The sequence below is a fragment of the Coffea arabica genome, chromosome 5c (genome assembly GCF_036785885.1).
Source record: "Coffea arabica cultivar ET-39 chromosome 5c, Coffea Arabica ET-39 HiFi, whole genome shotgun sequence".
Classification (NCBI taxonomy): Eukaryota; Viridiplantae; Streptophyta; class Magnoliopsida; order Gentianales; family Rubiaceae; genus Coffea; species Coffea arabica.
In genome coordinates, this window is record NC_092319.1 from 38,708,845 (window position 1) to 38,733,248 (window position 24,404).

Sequence of the window (24,404 nt, forward strand, 5' to 3'; positions counted from 1 at the left end):
ATGGGACAATTGTACAAAAGGAAGGGCTACACATGTTCACTTGAAAACTTTCTAAGTGGCTTGAGAAGAGATCCAAACTTTAAGGACCAATTGTATACAATTTTTTTTAAATTTAATTTAAAAGCAAAAGAAAAAAGAGATTCTCTTTTGCTTTTCTTAAAGCAACTGTTGCATGTATTATGGATAGTGAGAAGAATTTATCCGCATTTTCTCTTTTCTTTTCCTTTTCATGGGCTCTGCTTCATGGGCTCTCTCCTGTTGCCGTAATAATATTTGCTTTTAGTATACAAAAAAGGAGCGAGCGTCCATTGTATATTGATAATGGGGTTCCGAAATTTATAATCAAATTTTCAATGCTGAATTAAAGCCCAAAATCTACCCACGGACGATTTTGTTCCTCTTCTGTTTTTTTTTTTTTTTGGGTTGATTTTTAACTTTTTTAGTCAGTCAAAAGTTTATTAGGAGGGGAATGATATAATTTGTTCTGCATAAATTATTCAGCTTTTGCTTTTGCAATTAATGGCATATTTATGTATACAAAGAGCTTATGATGGGTCAAATATTTAGGCCCAATCCATGCTGCTCTAATATTTAGGCCGGATCCAAGATCAATATTGGGTCAGAAAATAAGGGCTCAATAGATGAGGCTCATTTGCAGCAAAGCATAACTAAGCGCGCATTGAAAAGTCCTAAAACGCCCAACACGGTAACTCATGCCACATAAAAACAAGAATTAATCTTTCTTACACCGTCAGTATTGGATGAATGACAAATATATAAATTTTGAATTTAAAATTCAACTTTTGCACATATTTTATATATCAAATGGTAATAATGGTGTATATAAAATTTACTTTAAAAACAATGGTCAAATGATTAAAGAAAAGTTATGAGTTTGTTTGGATAAGAGTTTATTTGGATGATTTATTTGAGATATTTACTGTAGCACTTTTTGTGATGTGATGTGTGTGAGATAAAAAGGTGATTGGGAAGATAAAAAGGTGATTGGGATTTGTGAGGCAAATTTTTTTTTCCCAAGTTCTCTCTATCCAAACAAACTCATTGATTCGATTAGTAAATCCTGCACTTTCTCCTTCTCCAAACCTCCAATCGAAAAAATAAAATACAAATAAAATTTCTTTATTTCCTTTTCTTAAATTTATTTTTCTTCTTTTATATCTTTTTATTTTGCAAATAAAAAATGAGAAACTACTAACAAAATTTGCTCAAAAAGAAGCTTTTTTTTTTAATTTTTCTTGTATGAATAAAATTTCCTAATTTCTTATTCTTTTTTCTTCTTTAAACAAAAAAGAGGAAAAATAAATTTAATTTGCTTTTTCTAAATCTAATATAAATAGAATACCTTGTATATACCTAATGCAAATTTGATCTATGTGACAACTCGTTTCATCTTAAAATCTTTAATATCACTATTTGAATATTGTGGGACCACATGCTCAAAATTTCAAATGTTAGGCACAAAAGTACAAAGTCAAAAGTTTTGACTAACACCATTTAATTTTGATCATTAGGTGCTCAAAATTCTCATCAGTAATATCTTGAAGTCAAAAGTATAGGTCATATTACTGACCAAATTTGCGAAGCCAAAACTTTTGGAACTACACACGTGCATAGGTCATAAAACAGAGATCAAAATTGCAATTCTCTCTTAACATTACACTACTAAATCTTGCAAAATTATGCCAACCGAACCAATCAAACAAAATTAAATTGGTCCAACCATGTTGTCACTATATTTTGTTTCCATTACGAATAATCGTTCTCTTTCCTCCGTTTCAACATCAGCGGTCCCTATATGCTTATCGGGTATTAAGCACGTCAAAATTCAGGCCATACATAATGGGAGTGGGAGGGACCCTCCTTTAATTTCGATATGATATGGTCTAAATCAGTACTACACGCTATATAATTTTACTTTAAATAAAAGGACCAAATTATTAACACAAATTAAGGAAAGACTTAGATGGATGTTGCCATTAATGTTAAGCAACAGAAGCATTTTGTACTTGTACATGGTGCCGGCCATGGAGCTTGGTGCTGGTACAAGCTGAAGCCGCTGCTGGAGTCTGCCGGACAAAGGGTCACAGCCATAGATCTATCAGCGGCCGGGATCAATCCAAAAAGGTTAGACGAGCTTTACACACTTGAGGACTACAGCTTGCCATTGCTGGAGCTCATGGCTTCAATTCCTCCTACTGAGAAGGTTGTTCTAGTTGGGCATAGTTATGGTGGCTTTAACTTGGCTCTTGCCATGGAAAAGTACCCTGAAAAGATCTCAATTGCTATTTTTGTCACAGCCTCCATGCCTGATGCTATTCATCCACCATCTTATCCTGCAGAACAGGTATCTAGAAAATGGTTTAATGATTTTTTTTTTTGTTGGATGCTTCTACTGTTATATTTCCTTTTTCTTTCTTGGTTTAATAAAAAAAAAAAAGGTTGAAGGAAGAAGGACAACAAAAGAATATCAATTCATTTTAGTTGAAGTAATTGAGAATTCGAAACTTAAGGCTATGTAGTGCATATCTTCCTGTCAAGAAACAAGAAATTGCAAAAATTATAGAACATTAATTTCTCAAGTTCCTCCTCATGGTAAACTGGCTAATTGCCCCTTGTAAGTTGTAAGTCCAGAAATTTCAATTATAACTGTTACATTTTACCTATTGTTTAGATTGATGAGCAACTTCGAATCATATGGCATGCGTAGTATTTGACAACCTAAAGAAAATTGCACCTCACTCAATTTTTAAGACAAATGTTTTCATAGCTAACAAAGTGTAAGTTCTCTTCTTTTTTTTCTTTTTTTTTCTGGTGTCCGATCACTTAGATATTTGAATTTTGAAAAGGAATTATTGACATTATCAATGGTTCTTTTTCACAGCATACTAAATGTATTTTTGTATCCAAACTTTGTCGTGTAAGCTGCAATATTATTGCAACTCTTTTTTAACTGATCATGATTTACTGATGTTCTTGTGGAAAAGCTTTCTGCTCAATACCCAGAATATTTGTTGCTGGACACGGAGATTTCATCCTATGGTACCCCAGAAAAACCACGGAAATCCATGCATTTTGGCCCCATATTTTTGTCCACCAAACTTTACCAGCTTTGCTCCGCTGAGGTGTGCCCTTATGTCTTTAATATTCTTGAACCTGTTTCAATTGGTTGTTTTTAATATACTAATTTTTCATACATAATGCTATAGCAACACATTGCAAAAAACACTCCAAAAAATAACTCCAAATACGCCTATCAAAAACACTAGAAAAATAACTCTTATATATATATAAAGTTAATTTTATATATGCTGATAATGTATATATTATCATCATTAGATGTATGATACATATGTAAAATTTGAATTTTAAAATTAAATTCAGGTTAATTTTCATACATCAAATGAAAATAGTATAAATACTGTCAGTGTATATAAAATTAATTAAAAAAAAAATCACCACCACACCACACCTCTCACCACTACCACCCCCACTTCCTCCTCCCACCAACTCCAATTTCCCCCTACCATCCCTCTCACTACCTTTCACCCACCCCCCCCCCCGCCCTTTCCTCTCTCTTCCAATTCTTCCCTTGCCACCCTCCCCCGGCCCTCCCTTCAGTTCCCTCGCGCCTCTCGCCCTTCCTTCCCACAGACCTAGTCGCATACAATCTAGTCATGTGGCCAAATTTGAGAGGAGAGAGAACGAGGGTGCAGGTGAACTAGAGAGAAAATGAGGGTGGCGAGCGAAAAATTAGAGGGAGAGATGACAGAGGGAGTATAGGGGAGGCTAGAGAGGGAGGGGAGATGTTGTTGGGGAAGGAGAAGGAGGGGGTTGCATGGGAAGGTGGTGGAGGGAGGAAGAGGGAGGTAAGGGAGAAGAGAGGGGATAATTTTTTAAATTCTTTAAAATATCCTTAAAAATTTTAAAATTTTAAGATTCATGTCTTACGTATATTTATGTGAAAGGATTTCTAGCTAGTTCCAGTTACGTGTTTAATCATGTATTTATTTGCTAAATCTAATACGTAATAGCCTACTAATCATGTATAAAAACCATTAGCAGTTTCTAATTTCTTTTGTGATGGCTCATGGCTAACATTTCCCTACTCCGTATTAATCATTTAAAAAAAAATTATCAACAAATTTGATTTTTGCTAAGTGAAAAATGATGGATTTGAAAATTGACTTTTAGTGGCTTATTATTGATATATAATTTAATGTAGGTTGTCTACCCTCAAAACCGTGTTATTCTTCTAACCGGGACAGGGCATTCTACATTTAAATACATCTTCCTTTTTCCAGGATCGATCATTAATATATGAAGGCTTTTTAGGTGGGTATCTGCATAATCCAATATATATTTCTTTTGTCAGGATCTTGAATTGGCAAAAATGTTGGCTAGGCCAGCCTCGAATTTCCTAGAAGATTTGGCGAAGGCCAAACCGTTTTCACCCGAAAGATATGGTTCGGTTAAGCGAGCTTATATTGTATGCAAGGAAGATAAAATACGTCCATTAGACTTTCAACGTTGGTTAATTCAAAATATTGGGGTGACAGAAGTGAAAGAGATCAAAGATGCAGACCACATGGTAATGTTGTCAAAGCCCCAAGAACTTTGTCAAAATCTCTTAGAGATAGCTAGTAACTACATTTAGTTATGGCGTCTTACTTAATTCATAGAGGGTAATAATGTGTGGGATTCTTCGTTTCCCTGAGAGGGAATCTACATCCTCTTTTTTATTTATTGCTACTTTAGGTGGACAATGATAGTAGAATTTAGGCTAGAATTGGATTATCTGTATTGTTCACTTGATTTTGCATTGGGTTTCCTAGGTGCATATAGGAATGTTGAAAAACAAACGTGCTTTGAAAATCAGTGCATTGTCTAACAATGAGGCCCAATGGGCGATCAGCCATGCAACTATACATGGATAAGTATTATAATGGCCAGCATTAACAAGTCACAGCTTGTAAATTACTCATTGCGAACCTTGTTTAGTGAATCAATTTAATAGATTTAGATTTTAATATATTCAGACGTGTTTGATAACAAAAAATAGAACATCTTACTTGATCAAGTGACTCTGAATTGGTTAGGCAAATCTTAATCCAAAAAATGAGTGATAATTTTTCACTAATCCCGTAACGCAAAATATGTTCAAATGTTAATATTTCAATATTTAACAATTCAGCAACTTAACAAATTCAAATTTCAGATTTCAATTTTATCAAACACACTCTTTGTCTTACATAGTTATGGAATCCTTCTATAGTACTGCTAAAGTCGGTAACGTGAAGAAGTGAATCAGTACTCCCACACTCACAACAGTGCTCTGACGAGCAAAGCCTCAGCGTCCCTTATTTTCTGTCTTCGTTTTGTAATCAACTTGACAAAAAAAAAAAAAAAAAATCATTGGCCATAATGGTCTAATAAATCCGATATGCATGGTCTTGCCTACCTTAAGTGCAGATTAATGTTCTTTCAATTTATTGTATTAGATTATGACTATTGGCCCTTTCCCGAATTAGTTGCCATCTATCAAGTTCAGCACCTTCCTCCTATGTGTTTGTCTGACTTGGCGCATAGAAGTGATCAATGCTCCAAACGGGTTGTCATTTTATACTAGAAAAATTATTCTAGTTGCCAAAGCACAAATATTAAAACATAACAAAACAAATTTCGATGTAACAAAGCTAGCAGTCTGACATCTATAGTTTATTGAAAATGATTCATCAGAATTCATAATCGGGTTAGAGATCCACCCAACCGAAGTGGGTCACCTGAATTCATAATCAAATCTAAAATTCACATAAATCAAGAGTGGTTTCTTGCTTGACTTCCACACCTTAGTCTCTCATAGAAAACCCTCTATTCCTCTTCCATCATCACACAAATCATAGCACATGTAAATGTTGCCAATGTTAAGCAACAAAAGCATTTGATCTTAGTCTATGCCGCAGGCCATGGAGCTTGGTGTTGGTACAAGCTCAAGCCACTGCTGGATTCTCCCGGACATAGGGTCACCGCCAAAATCAGGGAAGTAGGGGTATATCCTAACAAAATCCTACAGAGGGAGGGTGAGGGGGGTGGGGGAGAGACCAAAAGAATATTGATTTTGGCTTTGAGCGGATGTATTTTCACAAGAAGAGCAGTACAAAGTGCTATGTTCACTTCATTCAGGAGTTACCAACTTTTTGAAGTAAAAAAAAATGCGAGACTTTTTGAAGTAATATTGATTTTTTTTTTTTTGCAATTGCCAAATTCAGGAGTGCACTCAGAAATTGTGACTTAGGGAAGACTTGAATGAATGTATATTTGTGGGGCTAATTAATGTATATTTTTTGGTTGTCCTTTCTGTCATTGGCTGGCTACTTTGACTGGAATGCGGACTTTGCTTGTTCAATGGTGAACTCCTTGAATTTGGGTAGGTGTGCATGAGATAAGAAACACCATATTGGTGCACATCTATGATTTAATAGTAATCAATAGAAAAAAAAATATGTACTTAAATGTTCTAACAATTTAATATGTGAAGTCATGAAACACCTAACTAATGCCATTATGTGTGTCATTCCTTGGGAAGATTTTATCCTTCCAAAGAAATTGGTATTATTGTTTGTTACGTACTTCTTGAAAAAGTTGTTCTGAAATCTTTCCCAATATGCTCCCCATTTTTACCTTTGTTATACTCTCCAAAAAAAACCCCCCCAAAAGCATAATGCCATGTATATTATTCATTTGCTTTTCTTAGGATTTGAACCGACCAAGCTGACAATCTGCCAAGGAAAAGCATTGTCGAGCAAAGGCCATGGTGGTTAAAAAGCTTTTTATTTTTCAAAGGAAGACTCTAAAAAAAATTGAAAAAGAAAAGAATTTGATATTCGAATTAGAAATCTAATTAATAATTACTTGACTAATGTCGATTGTTTGTTATGAGTTGCATCTTGAGGACTTTTATTTTGTTTCTACTGAAGGGATAGAAGAAGCCGGCTGATAAAAGAAATGATTAGTTTATTTTCCCTTAGTCATTTTGTCTCCGTTGTTGCCATAAAGGACACAAACGTCCCTTTTCATTTAAGATATATATATATGTAACATCTACCCTCATTAGAAGACGTATGTATAGATTCAATCAACATAACCATTGACCAGATTGCTTTTGTAAATCTCCAGCATATAAATTAAATCCAACAAAAACTGACTGCAGACAATCAATAAAATACTAAAAAAAAAAAATCCAACAAAATTCGGTTCCACTAATTCTACATCCAACTGCATGTGTCAATATTAAAGAACTTTCATTTTAAGACAAGCAATACTCTGAGAAATTTTACCTCATTGTTTTATGAAAATAAATTGTTCGAATAATAGTGATCCATTCCAATAATATTGTTGGCGTGTAATATTGTTAAGTTATTACTCATTTATTGTGAGTTCCGGGAAACCTTATCAAAAGAAAATATTTATGGGGTTTAAAATATCACAGGAATCAAAGTCAAGTAAGCCAAAATTCATGGCCTGGCGTAGTGGGTAGCTGGCCTTACAGAATTTAAAAGCATTATGTTTATCAGCAAGAAAAAAAAAGAATTGGAACTGACTCGAATTGATAGTTGACTATACCCTTTGCTCCTTAAATATATATATCTGCTATTGAGGATACAAAGGAGTGGAGTTTTCCAAAAGAATTGAAGACAAGACACAAATGGATGTTGCCATTAATGTTAAGCAACAGAAGCATTTTGTTCTTGTACATGGTGCATGCCATGGAGCTTGGTGCTGGTACAAGCTCAAGCCACTGCTGGAGTCTGCTGGACAAAGGGTCACAGCCATAGATCTGTCAGCGGCCGGGATCAATCCAAAAAGGTTAGAAGAGGTTTACACACTTGAGGATTACAGCTTGCCACTGTTGGAGCTCATGGCTTCAATTCCTCCTACTGAGAAGGTTGTTCTAGTTGGCCATAGTTATGGTGGTATGAACTTGGCTCTTGCCATGGAAAATTACCCTGAAAAGATCTCAGTTGCTATGTTTGTCACGGCCCTTGTGCCTGATATTGTTCGGCCACTATCCTATCCTCTGGAACAGGTACTTAAAGACTTTCCTTGTTTTGATAGAATCAACTCGTAAGGCATAATTAATCCTTTCATAGATAGGGCAAAACTTTTTTTTTTTTTTTAAATTATCTTCCTGGCAATCGATTAGCAATTTTTTTTTTTAATTTGAAAGAAATTATTGTTATTATTATTTATATAATTTGGCAACTATTATCCAACTAACGATTTAACTGATGTTCCTTTGGCAAAGTTTTTTGCTGGTGAAACTCCAGAAATGGAACTGGACAGGGAGGTTTCCTCCTACGGTGCCCCAGAAAAGGGGGGAAAATCTTTGCATTTTGGCCCCATATATTTGTCAACCAGACTTTACGAGCTTTGTTCCGTCGAGGTATATATGCCCTTACATTTTTTGGATGTTAATTCCCTTATGTCTTTTGGAAGTTACATTATTTTGGTTCTTCTTCTTTTTTTTTTTGTTTTGTTTAATAAGACTACGACTAACAGGCAAAACCGTAAGATCAATAAAATCAAATTACAACTCAACAACACTGCAAGTTAATCCATAAATTGTCAAAATTATACTAACATATAGTTAGAGAAGACAACTCGAAAATAGTTCTTTTAGTTTCCAAATGGCCCTTTTTCCTCCGTTTTGGTTATTTGCATCAATGAGAGCATTGATAATGCAATTAAATGAGCTTCATTTTAGTTAGTAGTCAATAATAGGATTAAATGAAGTTATAATTGTAGCTAGTCCCAAATATACATGTTTACTTTTCTATTATTTATTTGCTTAAAGTAAATGAGTACGTATTTACATACTAATGCTTTCATAAAGACAAGTTTATAGCGAAGACATGTTTCTTTTATGCTGACACACCCCCAAGTTTTCCCTACTACAAGGTAATCTTTTTGAAAAACTTTTAAATCAACAATTTTGGGATTTAGGGTCTGTTTGATTCAATGTAAAATATTTTTAACGGAAAATGTCTTCCATGGAAAATTTTATCGAGGAAAATAATTACCTTTTCTATGTTTTTTCTGATGTTTAGGAGTAGATGGAGACTACAAATCTTTAGTGGGCTATTGCACAAGTGATGAGTTTTGTTCCGAATCTTAAGGCTAGTGAAGAAGCATGAATGGATAGTTTAATGACTTACACCCGGACATGGAAAATAACTTCAATTCATTTAGATGGGAAGTCATTTTACACCATCTGATGTAAAATATTTTCGGTAGGAAAAAATTTTCCCAAAACAATAACCCAACCAAACAATAGAAAATCAGGAAAACATTTTCTGAAAAATATTTTCCTTCCAAACAAACAGACCCTTAGTAATAACATGATTCATGAATAAAATATGTGTATTACATTGATATTTGCCAACATTAAACGTAGGATAAAAGATTTGAAGTTTGATTTTCATTGACTTATTATTGATCAATTAGTGTAGAATGTCAGCCCAATTGTTTGAAATCTATCTTTTTGCAAACAGCGACACAGCTATTCTACATTTGAATGCTCTTACCAATAAATACATAAACAAACATTTGAATTTTCTTTTGCCAGGATTATGTATGAAATTTCTTCTGTGGATCTATTGGAATATCTATCTATAGTTTAGTATATATGTATTTTTTCTGGTCAGGATCTTGAATTGGCAAAGTCGTTGGCTAGGCCAACCTTGCTTTTGGTGGACGATTTGGGAAAGGAAAAACCATTTTCAGCTGAGAAATATGGTTCAGTCAAACGAGCTTATATCTTATGCAAGGAAGATAAAACAATTGCTTTAGACATTCAGCGTTCGCAAATTGAAAATATTGGGATGACAGAAGTGAAAGAGATCGAAGATGCTGGCCACATGGTAATGTTGTCGAAGCCCCAAGAACTTTGTCAAAATCTCCTTGAGATAGCTCAGAAGTACACTTAATCGTGAAGGTTGTGTTAGTGTGTAATAAAAGTCAGCTTGCCCAATTATGGATTTAATGTTGAGATTTTGGTTAATAGTTGGACCATTTGCTGATAAATGTTATGCGTTATTCCTTTTTCTTAGATTAGTTAACTTAAAATTAGAGGAGTTTGTGGTTTAGAAACTAACCGGAGTGATGTTTCTTGGACTTGACCATTGATGCTTGATTATTATTTTTCTTGGTACCTTGGCAATTTGTTGGATAGAGCAATGGCCATTATCAAATTTTGGTGTCTGTGTACTTTTCTCATGCTTGAGGACAAGCATGGTTTAGGTGTGGGGGAAATTGATAGTTTGCGATTTTATCATTTATTTTATTATTAATTTCTCCTATTACCTGACCCAATCTGGATTAATTGTGGGATTCTACTCACCTTTAGTATTTTACATATATTTCAGGGAGTAGAACGAAAATATAATAACAGGTGCTAATTTGGCAGAAAAAGAGTCCAGATGATAGAGCTTGTCCTAGGGGCATTTTTGGAACAACAAAACATGAGCCCTTGTTGGGCAAATTGGGCCGAAGTCTTCATTTTTCCGCACAGGAGCCGTCGCAAGGGGCACTACTTTATAAAGGAAAATTGCGCAGGAAAAAAGAGAGCTTCTTCTTCCTCTCCGGAAGGGGAGCCGCCGCACAACAGAAAGAGCTTTTGGTCTCTAGTTTTTCTTAGCCGCAATTGTTGACTTTTCCCTTGGATTTATTCTCTTTGGCTTAAGAAACATACGAATGTCAGTAGCTTAGCCATCCTTGGCTTTGACTTTTTCCTTCTTTAGTTACTTTTAGTAGTTTTTCTTTTCCTTTGTGCGTGGAACGGAGTGGAAGCCGTGAATGGCCTTTTGTAGCTTTTCTATGTATTCAGTATTCGGACGAATTGGACTTTCCAAATTTAGCCGGACGATGGCCACGATTTCCTTTGCAATTTTGTATGGGGTTTTCCCATCAACAATGAGCTAAAGCCATTTTCTCTGGTCAAGGAGCAACGAAGGTTTTGGTTCGCCTAAAAATTGTGAGATTGTTTTAATTTAATCTTTTCCTTTTATTTATTGGTATCCGCATATTTCTTGGTTGCTATGCTTATGGTTATTTAATTAATTGATTGTCTTGGATCCAGATAATTAGTTGATTGGATAATCTATTGTCAATTAGGGCATTAAATCCGTAATTGTTTAATTGCTCTAAAATAGTGGCAACTGGCATGATTAGGTTTGTGTCAGGGGAATACGCGGGCTAATCTAAAATAACCCTGGTAGTGCGTTATTTGATTAGAATAGGGCTCCTCTAATACGTAAGGCAATTGGGGAATTAAATTCTATGGGCGTACCTAAGATTATTTCTCAATTAGAGCAGTGATTAACGGGCGTACCTTAATCATCGACACAGTAAGGAGGGGTTGACTGTCATCGCTTGTTTGGCAGTTATAACCTATTTATTAGTAAATAATTGGAATTGCCTTTGTTTATCGATGATCAATTAGGTGAACCATTGCTGAAATTATTTCTTGGCTAGATCCTTAATTATCACTCATTTGATTTTAGTAGATTGTTATTTAATTTTTAGTAGCTTCTTAGATTTTCTTTGTTTGCCATCTTCTGCATAAAAACACCCCCTTGTCACTGTGAACTTGAGAAGAAATAAGTACTCCCAGTCCCTGTGGATTCGACCCTGCTTACTGCTATCTACAGAAATCACTTTTAGTTTGAGCAGGTTTTATTATTGCACAGGCTTCGACAACCTGTCAATTTTTGGCGCCGTTGCCGGGGACTGGTGTCAGATTAGTTTGTTTCTTTTTGAGTTCACCTTGTTTTCATTTTTAATTTATTTTTTTTTCTCTTATTTTTTTTATGGCTTCTAACACTTCGTATTTTGGTGAAATACTGGATTTTCTTTCCGGAAAATGCGATGTGACTAGTTTTATTGCTGAGTCTGCATATGCAGAGGCAGTAAATTCTATTAGAAAAAGAATGGCTGCTGCAACCTGTAAAATTTGTTATGCCAGGGATCATTCAACAGGTATGTGCCCCGAATATCAAGATAATCAGAGTGTCCCATTCAATAATTACGGAGATTTTTCACCCTGGTCTCAAACGTGGTATGACCCTAATCCATATGGGTATGATCAAGGAGGGTGGGATAACTCCAATTATAATTATCCAACGGGGCCAATGAATTTTCAGCAGTATGAGTCTCAAGAATCGGCATCTATGTCAGGTATGTCTCTTGAAGAAATAATTGAACCAATAGCTACTAACACATACCAATTCCAACAGGAGACACTAATGGAGAATGAGATGATGAAGGATCCAATGAGTTATCTGGCAGATCAACTATGTCTATTGACATCCAGAATGAATCGATTGGCTTCTCAAATGGAAGAATTGCCCTCGGAAACCATTGTTGATCTAGAAGAAAATGAGAGTGCAATTTGCTTGACTAGTGATGAGGAGATGCAAGAGTGTCAAAATGAGAAATCTACAGATGCAGTTGAAAAAGAAGCCAAAAAGGAAGAAATGGAACCCCAACCGCAACTCATTCACGTGAAAGAATCCAGTGAACAATCTCCAAATGCGGTGACATCTCCTCCACTCCTTCATCAATATTCTCCTGACTCTTACTCTTCAACTCCTGTTACTGAAATTGATTTTATTATACCAGAAAATTTAAAATTTCATGACAGGAATAAGTTAAGAGTGGAGATGGCAAAATATCTTGAACCAATGAATGCGTGTGATGGAGGAGTGAGTGGAGAATGCAGATCATTGTTGACTTGTTTAGCGCCATTTATTAGTCCATGGAAGCCCGTAACTCGTGTGCCCAAGAATTACTCCATCTACGAGGGTTATCAGGACTATATAGAGGATGAATCATTAAGACGAGCTACAAGATTTTATCCGCCATGAGCAAAACGTGATAATGTCTAGCCAAAGACATTAAAGAAAGGCGCTCATTGGGAGCCAACCCAATTTCTTTTAGCTGTTTGTTTGATTTTATTTGTTAGTTTAAATATGTTTTTCCTTGAATTCGACTGATTTTGGGTTTCAGTTTTCGTTTTTGCTGATTTATAGGTGCCCTTCAGTTATGACGCGCCCGCGTGGTGACGTGCAGGATGCTCACGATCAGAAATTCTGAAACTTCTGGGAGCTCTCTTGGCCTCATGACGTGCCCGCGTGGTGACGTGCAGGATGCTCACGATCAGAAATTTCTGAAATTTCTGGGAGCTCTCTTGACCTCTTGACGTGCCCGCGTCAAGTTCGCGGGAAAGGTAAGGATTCAAAATGAAAAAGAAAATAAAAAAAAAATTTTCTTATCACTGTAGCTTTAGTTTCCAAAATTCGAAATTCAAAAAAAAAACAAACAAAAAACAAACAAAAAAAAATATTTTTTTTTATTTCTTCTCTTTTCTTTCTTTTTCTTTCTTTCTTCTTCTTCTTTCTTCCTCTGTTCTTTCTTGCTCCCCCGCTGCCCTCCTTCTCCCCTGCGCCCTCTCTGTTGTCTGAAATCCAAACGCCACTGCCGCCCATCTCACCCACGACCTCCGCCGTCCACCTCGCGCACATCGCGGCCGCCCGAAACTGGCAGCCAGCGCGCCGCCACCAGCCCCCCTGCTCTCTCTCTCTCTCTTTGCTCCACCACTGGCACCGCTGCACCTCCACTCCAACCGCCACCGAAGCCGCAGACCTCTACCTAGCGCAGACCTCCATCTCGCGCGAGCTCTCCCTCCTTTCCCCTGCCGCAGCATGTTCCTCGCGCGCGCCGCCCGCTTCGCCAGCGCGCCGCTGCCGACCTCCATTTGTGCGCCGCGAGTTGCTGCCAGCCGAGACCCCTCATCCTCGTGCGAGCTCTCATTTTCCTCTTGCTGTCCGTAGCTCTACCCTGTCCGCCGACTGCGAAGGTATTGGCGGAGGAGGTATTTCACTCTTACTCCCAGATTTTTCAGTTGTGATTGGAGCCATCTGGTTTAGCTCTAGTTGGTGTTGGCAGTGTGTTCTCTTCCATTGTCTACTCCACCAGTGGTACTGGTGGGATAATTGGACTTCGATTGGGTATTTCTATTTGGTTGGCTCAATGGTTATTTTGTTATCTTTCAAATTGCTGATTTTGAGTTGCGACTTTTCTTGGCCAACTGGAGCCGTTTATTGAGATTTTGAGTGAGCTGAATTGCAGTGATTGTTTGTTAACTTCGGAGGAGACTTTGAACCTCACGTTGCTTGTGGAAATTGGTTGACTCGTTGTGAATTGCTGGGCACTATTCTGTTTGAATTACTTGTTGAGATTTGTAGCATTCGATTGATTTGTTGAGAACACTCTGGTTACTGATTTAAATTAATGATCAACTCAATTGCGATTTTGCCTGTGATTTGGTTTTTGCTGGGTTTCTTTTGCTAATAGCATCTGCTAGTCTCTATAATTGTTGGAGTCTCTATCTCTGGTTGATTGGGTTGGCTGTTAGCGGACATGGTGAGACCGAAATCAGCTTCTAGGTCTAGGGCATCTCAATCTCACTTTGCCCCGACGTGGCTGCCATGGCACGGAGTTTGGCGGCATTTATTCAGTAAGCGAGGTTTTTCACCCCAAGTCCCATCTCGCCCACTACTTTGATCCGATCTCAGGGGAGTTTTGTTGCTCTCTCTCTTACTTTTGATGTTTATCTACTACATTGAGGACAATGTAGGATTTAGGTGTGGGGGGAGCAGTTATGGTGCTAGTGTCTTTTCATTCATTTTTTTTTCTTTTTAGTGATTGACTCGTAAGTGCATGCCACGGTTTGATGTTGGAATATTGTCTCTATTTCTACTATTGCCAATTTTACTAATAAAAGGGTATCAAGTTAATGTGGTTGAATCCAAAAACATCTCTTTGGTGAATATCAATGATTGTTTTACTCTTATAATTTTTGGTTAACTTTCCTAGGCATAGGGAATGATTATTGGCATTTTCATGTGAATTGATCCGGTTATTAACTTTAGTTCTCCATGTTTGAAAATGAGGCTAGCTGATGCAAGTTTTCTTTTGGTTCTTGTGTTATATTGAGTTTTTATGATTTTTAGCTATGCATAAACTTGACTGTATTCCGCTATTAGTTATTACTGAGTAACCGGGGATCTGCACCTAAAAGTGTTGATTCTCGCGTCAAAAGGTAGTAATTCTTATGAGTACGTGGTCACGTGGCGATAGAAGCTGAGTAACCGGGCTCCTTCATCTGGCCAATGTTGGAGTTCGCGTCAAAAGGCTCAAATGGTTAGCGACTAAGTCTCTTGTTACTATTGAAAAAAAAAAGTATCAAAAAAAAAAAAAAAAGAGAGAAAAGTGGAAAAAAATTGTGAAAAAAGTGAAGGTTGTGTTAGTGTGTAATAAAAGTCAGCTTGCCCAATTATGGATTTAATGTTGAGATTTTGGTTAATAGTTGGACCATTTGCTGATAAATGTTATGCGTTATTCCTTTTTCTTAGATTAGTTAACTTAAAATTAGAGGAGTTTGTGGTTTAGAAACTAACCGGAGTGATGTTTCTTGGACTTGACCATTGATGCTTGATTATTATTTTTCTTGGTACCTTGGCAATTTGTTGGATAGAGCAATGGCCATTATCAAATTTTGGTGTCTGTGTACTTTTCTCATGCTTGAGGACAAGCATGGTTTAGGTGTGGGGGAAATTGATAGTTTGCGATTTTATCATTTATTTTATTATTAATTTCTCCTATTACCTGACCCAATCTGGATTAATTGTGGGATTCTACTCACCTTTAGTATTTTACATATATTTCAGGGAGTAGAACGAAAATATAATAACAGGTGCTAATTTGGCAGAAAAAGAGTCCAGATGATAGAGCTTGTCCTAGGGACATTTTTGGAACAACAAAACATGAGCCCTTGTTGGGCAAATTGGGCCGAAGTCTTCATTTTTCCGCACAGGAGCCGTCGCAAGGGGCACTACTTTATAAAGGAAAATTGCGCAGGAAACAAGAGAGCTTCTTCTTCCTCTCCGGAAGGGGAGCCGCCGCACAACAGAAAGAGCTTTTGGTCTCTAGTTTTTCTTAGCCGCAATTGTTGACTTTTCCCTTGGATTTATTCTCTTTGGCTTAAGAAACATACGAATGTCAGTAGCTTAGCCATCCTTGGCTTTGACTTTTTCCTTCTTTAGTTACTTTTAGTAGTTTTTCTTTTCCTTTGTGCGTGGAACGGAGTGGAAGCCGTGAATGGCCTTTTGTAGCTTTTCTATGTATTCAGTATTCGGACGAATTGGACTTTCCAAATTTAGCCGGACGATGGCCACGATTTCCTTTGCAATTTTGTATGGGGTTTTCCCATCAACAATGAGCTAAAGCCATTTTCTCTGGTCAAGGAGCAACGAAGGTTTTGGTTCGCCTAAAAATTGTGAGATTGTTTTAATTTAATCTTTTCCTTTTATTTATTGGTATCCGCATATTTCTTGGTTGCTATGCTTATGGTTATTTAATTAATTGATTGTCTTGGATCCAGATAATTAGTTGATTGGATAATCTATTGTCAATTAGGGCATTAAATCCGTAATTGTTTAATTGCTCTAAAATAGTGGCAACTGGCATGATTAGGTTTGTGTCAGGGGAATACGCGGGCTAATCTAAAATAACCCTGGTAGTGCGTTATTTGATTAGAATAGGGCTCCTCTAATACGTAAGGCAATTGGGGAATTAAATTCTATGGGCGTACCTAAGATTATTTCTCAATTAGAGCAGTGATTAACGGGCGTACCTTAATCATCGACACAGTAAGGAGGGGTTGACTGTCATCGCTTGTTTGGCAGTTATAACCTATTTATTAGTAAATAATTGGAATTGCCTTTGCTTATCGATGATCAATTAGGTGAACCATTGCTGAAATTATTTCTTGGCTAGATCCTTAATTATCACTCATTTGATTTTAGTAGATTGTTATTTAATTTTTAGTAGCTTCTTAGATTTTCTTTGTTTGCCATCTTCTGCATAAAAACACCCCCTTGTCACTGTGAACTTGAGAAGAAATAAGTACTCCCAGTCCCTGTGGATTCGACCCTGCTTACTGCTATCTACAGAAATCACTTTTAGTTTGAGCAGGTTTTATTATTGCACAGGCTTCGACAACCTGTCAATTTTGTATATCTCCAGTATATAAATTGAATCCCATAAAGAGAGACTGTAGACACTCAGAAAACAAATTAGGGAATCAATAAAATACTCAAAAAAAAAAAAAAAGCAAATTTGGTTCCACTAATTTAGCATGCAACTGCATGTGTCAATATTCAAGAAATATGGGGAATTTTCTTTTTTTTTTCTTTTTTTATTGACAAGGGAATCCGCAACCGCTATTCGAAAGTGTGCACGAGCAGGGTTTACCTAATGCACACTCTTTGATAGCGGCTGCGAGTTCCCTTGTCAACTAAAAAAAAAAAATTCTTCATATCATATTAGTTGAAGGTATCCCATGAACATCCAAAGAGCCATTGAAGCTAGGCCCTATACTCTTGAGAATTTTTACCTCATTGTTTTAGGCTAATTACTTCGATTATTGGTGAAAAAATAATAAATCAGAAGAATGTTGTTCTAACAGGAGGTAGGTACGAAACTATTGCTGCCAGGCTGATTAAGCCCGGTACCAAAAAATATATATATATTTTTTAAAAATGACTGGCAGCCCAGTGTGTCAGCCCGGCAGCATCTTCAAAATGTTAAAAAAAAAAAAAAATGCTCCGACCCTGAAGCTTTTCAATCTGAATAAGTATGTTCCTTATTTAAATCCTAACTCAATTGTAAATGAATAATCTCCAGTTTGGCACATTATATATCTAGTTAAAAAATTATACTACCAAAAACAATTCTGCATCAAGTTCGCAGCTCTATTGCACCAAAAAAAAAAAAAAGTTCGCAGCTCGAACACATTCAAACAGAGAAACTAAACTAGCTTGGAATGAATAACTTTGTAGCATAAGAGAGACACTTAAAATAATTACAATTTTAAACTACAAATAAGTTTCGAAACCACGAAAAAAAAAAGTAGTATTCTTCGGAACTCACATATATGTAGCTGTTCTCGTCCGTCTGATTCCCGTTACCCAACACTGCAATCAACACAGTAATTTCAAAGCCAATACAATATTTGTTTCTAACCAAATAAATTTTTCCAATCAAATTATTCCAAAATACTTTAAACATCTAAAGAAATATTACTACATACGAAGCTAAATACAGTCAAGTACCGAGCAAAGCAAGTCTATTCGAAACTATATGTTAAGCAAAATTTCTAACAGAACGGACGTGTAATACTTATATATGTATAAAAGAGCGACAAGAATAAAGAGAGTGAAACGGCACCGTAATTATTCAAGCCGTTCAAAACGAGTTACTCAAAACACGAGTTTTTTTTTTTTTTACTTTTTGCATATGCTGCTGGGCTGTGTCAGCCCGGCTGCTAGTCATTTTTTTAAAAATAGAAAAATATTTTTTTGGTTTCGTACTAACTTCCTGTCAGAACAACATTCTTCCGATTTATTATTTTTTCACCAATAATCTAATCTAAGTAATTAGCCATTGTTTTTATGGAAATGAATTATTCGAATAGTAGTGTAGTATCACATGGGATCCGCAAGGTGTTGCTTCCATTCCAGTTCATGGGTCGCTGTCTCCAATTTCAGCACTACATGTGGCACCTAATTATTAGTCTGGTTTAGCCAATAACATCTTGATCTAATAATCAAGTTGGCGACTCAGAACTTAGAAGTTTTGAATTTGTGTCTCGTAATATCGAGTAGTCAGTCCAACTATATGTTAGTAGTCGTTCTAGACATTCTGAGTTGGCGTGTAATATTGTTAAGTTATTAGTCATTTATTATGAGTTACGTATAGGTTGCAAAGGAGTCGACTCGATTAGAGTTAAATTTTGACCTAATCGAATCGTGTATCGATTTAATTTTAGCAAGCTCAACCTCGAACTTGAGAGTTTGACGAGTTTTCAATGTAAAGTTCGAACTTGAACTCGAGTTTAAAAAGATTAAAAATAATTTTTTTATTTTTTTAAAATGAATAAAATAGTAATTTTTTTAATAAATAATAAAATACTGTTAAAATAAAAATTAATATATATATATATATAATCAAGTCGACTCGTAAGCTAATGAATTGAGAGTATCTTTGAATTCGAGTTCAAACTCGATCTCAATTTGATTAGTTCAAGTTCTCGAGGTTAGTTAACATCGAAGTCAAATTTTGAATTGAATAACTCGCTATTAGCTCGCGAGCAGTTGAACTTGTATTCACCTCTAATTAGATGTAGCCTTATAAATTGAAATGTTTACGTGTTTTAAAATATCACAGGAATCAAAGTCAAATAAGCCAAAACTCGGGGCCAGACATAGTGGGTAGCCGGCCCTACAAAAATTTAAAAATTATTTTTAGCAAGAAAAAATATGGAAATGACTCGAATTGATACTTGACTGTGCTCCTTAAACATATATCTGCTATCGAGGATACTAAGGAGTGGATTTTTCCAAAAGAATTCAAGACAAGAAACAGATGGATGTTGCCATTAATGTTAAGCAACGAAAGCATTTTGTACTTGTACATGGTGCATGCCATGGGGCTTGGTGCTGGTACAAGCTCAAGCCTCTGCTGGAGTCTGCTGGACAAAGGGTCACAGCCATAGATCTGTCCGCTGCAGGGATCAATCCAAAAAGGTTAGATGAGGTTTACACACTTGAGGATTACAGCTCGCCACTGTTGGAGCTCATGGCTTCAATTCCTCCTGCTGAGAAGGTTGTTCTAGTTGGCCATAGTTATGGTGGCTTTAACTTGGCCCTTGCCATGGAAAATTACCCTGAAAAGATCTCAACTGCTATTTTTGTCACAGCCTTTATGCCTGATATTCTTCATCCACGATCCTATCCTCTGGAACAGGTGATTAGATAACGCTTGTAATGCTTTTTTTTTTTTCCTTATAGCTTTCTTTTTTTGTGTGTTTTATAAAAAGGATGGAGGAATGTGGGCAATAAAAATCCGACATTCATTTTAATTGAAGTAAACGAAACTGCCGAGGAAGCCTTGATCTAGTGATTAAGGTTGATGCCCCAAGAATTAGAAGTTCTGGATTATAATTTCCTTGCTTCCGTTTCGTTTCTTAAATCCCATTTCTCTTCTTCTAGAAAAATTTTAAAAAATGAATGAAACTTAGGACCATGGTTTAAAAGGCAAAGTTGGGGAGAGCTTCGGAGTGAGCCCCGGGGCGAGGCATACCTGAAAAGTCCTGGGGCAAGGTGATGTGGTGTAAGTGTTATGGGGCAAATGCGAGGAGGTCGCCTCCAAGATGGAGGCGTGCCCAGGCGCACGTCCCGACGCTCCATATGCCCCAACAGACAGCAAAATTCATGGAACAAAGCGAAGGAGAATAGGGAATAAAACCTTATTCTTTATTCCTGATCGGTACCTTGCATTAGTGATGGAGGGGAGAAGATATGGAGCCATGGATGAAAACGGAAAAAGGGCAATGAAATAAGAGATTTAGGGATGTTGGACGATTTGCAGATATTGGCGGCACCTGAGTTTAGTGATGCAGGGCTCCATTTACAAAAGCATCTAATATTACCTATTAAGTCCTTGTGTTTTGACTAACCTCATAAAATTAAGCTCACATGCTATGTTTATGTCTTATTTAATCCAAAACTTAGTTTCTTTATAACTTGACCATTAAGAATATAAAAATCAAAGTTCACCATAACCATTTCAATATGCCTATGTAATATAGTGATTTTTTACTATGTTTTGCTATTTTTAACTATATATGTTTAATAAAATTTTCTTAATGTTTGCATATCTTTAATAATGTTTTTCATAATTTTTATAATAGTCTTTTAGGTTTTCTTATACTTTTAAATATTAAAAACCAAAATTTGTGGGGTGTTCTAGGGCTTTTGCTAGACCTGAGTAAGGGTAAAATATCTCGCCTTATGCTTTTACCTTTTAAAACATTGCTTAAGACTGCGAAATGCAGGAATTTTATTCCTTTTTCTGATATATGTGCAATGCTTGTGAAACCATCTAGCTAGTTCTGAAGTGCCTCCGAGCCCATTTTATAGCGAGATTTACAATTACAATTCTATTATTGTCATGAAAAAAAAGAAATTGCAAAGTCTATTTAACATTTCTCATTGGCCTATTGTAAAGGAGAAAAAAAAAAGATGAGGCTTAGGGGTATAAAATTGGAAAGAAAGGTAGTTGAAGCTGCTAAACTTTTTCCAAAAGTAATGAGATAGTCGTTAGAGCAAATGGTCCCTTTTTAACGTTGAATGTTGGAAAACTAGCTAGCAGCCTTTGAAAGTGTAGAATATTGCAGATTTATGGTTGCAAATAGTTTGTTTTCACACTGATGGATGAGTAGTGTCTAGTTAATTGTCATAAGAAGTACTCCATCTGATAAAACAAAGAAGGTTGAAGTGTTGAACCAATGTTTTTAAACTCAGACAGGTAAATAAACGGACGAGCTTCCGATTCAACCCCGGTTCAGAGATTTTAATTTTTATATATTATAATACTAAATACCTCAGCTAATATTTTAACATAACAATGAAAAGAAAATTTTAAGGGGGAATGGGTTCAAAAGTCTGGTATAACCGGTTCAACTAGTTCTTGAGAAGATTTAATTAACTTTTCCGGGTATAATAATGAATCAGACCAATGACACTGGTTTGCAAAATATAGGGTCGAACCTTAATAAACTTGTAAGATTTTCTTTGTTTTGATAGAATCAACTCGTAAGACTTTATTAATCTTTTCATAGATAAAGCAAAAAAAATTTTAAATTATCTTCTTGCAATCAGCTAGCATTTTTTAATTTGAAATAAATTATTGTCATTATTATTTATATATAATTTTGGTACTCTTTTCCAACTAATGATTTAACTGATGTTCCTTTGTCAAAGTGTTTGGCTGGTCAATCCCCAGAAATGGATTCGCTGGACAGGGAGGTTTCCACCTATGGTACCCAAGAAAAAGCGAGAAAATCGTTGTTATTTGGCCCCCTATATTTGTCAGCCAGACTTTACCAGCTTTGCTCCGTTGAGGTATATATGCCCTTATGTTTTTTGGACGTTACTTTATTTTGGTTCTTCTATTTTCTTTTTCAATATAAGATTACAACTAACTGGCTAAACTGTAAGATCAATAAAACCAACTTACAACTCAACAACATTGCAAGTTAATCCATAAAAGGTGAAAATAATGGTAACATATAGTTAGAGTATACAACTCAGGTGTAGTGAAACTAGTTCTAAATGACCCTTTTTCCTCTGTGTTGGTTATTTGCATCTATGAGAACACCAATAATGCAATTAAATGAGCTTCATTTTATTTTATTTTATTTCATTTTATTTTTATAAGTGGGAGGTCTTGAACGCATCTTAGTTAGCAATCAATAATGGGATTAAGTGAAAGGGTAATTCTAGCTAGTCCCAAATACATGTTTAAAATTTCATTTATTTGCTACAAGTAAAATGAGTTTGTATGTAAATACTAATGCTTTCATAAATAGAAGTTTATAGCAAAGACATGTTTCTTTTATGCTGACACACACACAAGTTTTCCCTACGACAAGTTAATTATTTTTTAAAAAAATTATATCAACAACTTTAATATTTATTAATCACTTGATCCATGAATAAAATGCGTGTGTTACATTGAGATTTGCTAACAATAAGCGTAGGATAAAAGATTTGAAGTTTGATTTTCAGACAGTGACACAGCTATTCTACATCTGAATGTTCTAACCGAAAAATAAATAAACAAACATTTGAGTTCTCTTTTGCCAGGGTTATGTATGAAATTTCTTTGGTGGATCTATTGGAATATGTATAGTTTAGTGTATATATATTTTTTCTTGTCAGGATCTTGAACTGGCAAAATTGTTGGTTAGGCCAACCTTGCATTTATTAGAAGATTTGGCAAAGGAAAAACCATTTTCAGCTGAGAAATATGGTTCAGTCAAACGAGCTTATATTGTATGCAAGGAAGATAAAGTACTTACATCGGACTTTCAGCGTTCGCTGATTGAAAATATTGAGGTGACAGAAGTGAAAGAGATCAAAGATGCAGACCACATGGTAATGTTGTCGAAGCCCCAAGAACTCTGTCAAAATCTCTTAGACATAGCTGAGAAGTGCACTTAATTGTAGCCCCCCTCCTTAATTCTAGGACCATAAATTGTGGGAGTTTTTACGCAAGGAAACCATGTAATGTTGTACCATTTTTGTTTGAATTAATCTTTCTTACATTATCAGCGTTGAATGAAAGATAACTATGCAAAATTTGAATTTGAAATTCAACTTTATCAAAATCTCTTAGACATAGCTGAAAAGTGCACTTAATTGTAGCCCTCCGACTTAGTTCTTTCAATTTTTCGTATTTGATTACGACTGTTGGCCCTTTCCGAATTAGTTGCCATTTATCAAGTTCAACAACTTTGTCCTATGTTTTTGTCTGAGTGTCTGTTTGATAACGTAAAAAAATGCTGAAACTGAATTCATTCAGACATTCAAATATTTTGAATGTTTGATAAATAAAAACTTTTCTATTGAACTTATTAAGTGGTGCTAAATTTATATGTATTTTTTTCAGCACAAGAATCATAACTGAATGCTTAATTTGATAAGAATCAAAAGATTTACTTCAACTACTTTATCTTATCTACTAAATCTATCCTTGTTTGTTAATTACATTCAAAATCCTTATCTAATTAAACAACATAATATTCTCTATCCAAAATCCTTATCTAATTAAATAACCTGACATTCTCTGTCTAATGGATTTCTACTTCTATTTTCTCCCTATTTAATGACTTTTTTACAATTTCTCCATGCTCCTCATATCTGTCTACTCCTTATCTTTTTCCATCTTTCTACTCGTTCATAATTTTGTTATTTTTTTCCTCCCAATTTTTTTTATTGCTACCATACTCACCGATCTCAAATTCATTATTTTCAATTGATTATTTGTTGTTTTGCGTCAACATTTTTCCATTGAAGTAATTAAATTTCTATATAATTTGGTGTGAATTTAAAACTTGTTTATTGCAGCTTCCTTTTGCTTATATTTGGACTTTTCTTATCAAACTCTGATTTAAAAATATATTTGCACCGATATTTGGACTTTTCCATAATATATTTCTTCTTTTATAGTACTTTGATTTAAAAATAAATATTGTCATTTTCATACCTAACAATTTTAAGCTAATTAAATCATAGGTTCTATTTCCTTTTTGAATTAACAGATAGAAGGGCAAAATTGTACAATTTAGCTTATTAAGCATTAAGCTATAAATGTTTATCAAACAGTATAAATATGTTCAGTATTAAGATTCAGATATTCAT

General features: G+C 35.4%; 3 protein-coding genes across 5 annotated transcripts; all 3 read left to right on the forward strand.

Moving 5' to 3' along the window:
* Nucleotides 1-1,942: 1,942 nt before the first annotated feature.
* LOC140007728 (norfluorocurarine synthase 1-like) lies at nt 1,943-4,941 on the forward strand. Of its 2 annotated transcripts, XM_072050863.1 has the most exons (3): nt 1,947-2,365; nt 3,006-3,143; nt 4,394-4,941. In XM_072050863.1, exons 1-3 carry the CDS (start codon nt 1,985-1,987, stop codon nt 4,673-4,675), a joined length of 801 nt encoding a protein of 266 aa, XP_071906964.1. In that variant the 5' UTR covers nt 1,947-1,984; the 3' UTR covers nt 4,676-4,941. The 2 variants fall into 2 exon arrangements, with proteins under 2 accessions (XP_071906965.1, XP_071906964.1); XM_072050864.1 differs by lacking the exon at nt 3,006-3,143 and having other exon boundaries at nt 1,943-2,365.
* Nucleotides 4,942-7,671: 2,730 nt separating this feature from the next.
* Nucleotides 7,672-10,915, forward strand: LOC140007526 (polyneuridine-aldehyde esterase-like). Of its 2 annotated transcripts, XM_072050191.1 has the most exons (4): nt 7,672-8,104; nt 8,324-8,461; nt 9,723-9,938; nt 10,443-10,915. In XM_072050191.1, exons 1-4 carry the CDS (start codon nt 7,724-7,726, stop codon nt 10,473-10,475), a joined length of 768 nt encoding a protein of 255 aa, XP_071906292.1. In that variant the 5' UTR covers nt 7,672-7,723; the 3' UTR covers nt 10,476-10,915. The 2 variants fall into 2 exon arrangements, with proteins under 2 accessions (XP_071906292.1, XP_071906291.1); XM_072050190.1 differs by having other exon boundaries at nt 9,723-10,915.
* An 8,616-nt stretch (nt 10,916-19,531) lies between these two features.
* Nucleotides 19,532-23,371, forward strand: LOC140007527 (norfluorocurarine synthase 1-like). Its single transcript, XM_072050192.1, has 3 exons — nt 19,532-19,944; nt 21,963-22,103; nt 22,923-23,371. The coding sequence occupies exons 1-3, from the start codon at nt 19,564-19,566 to the stop codon at nt 23,202-23,204; spliced, it is 804 nt and encodes a 267-aa protein (XP_071906293.1). The 5' UTR covers nt 19,532-19,563; the 3' UTR covers nt 23,205-23,371.
* Nucleotides 23,372-24,404: the final 1,033 nt, after the last annotated feature.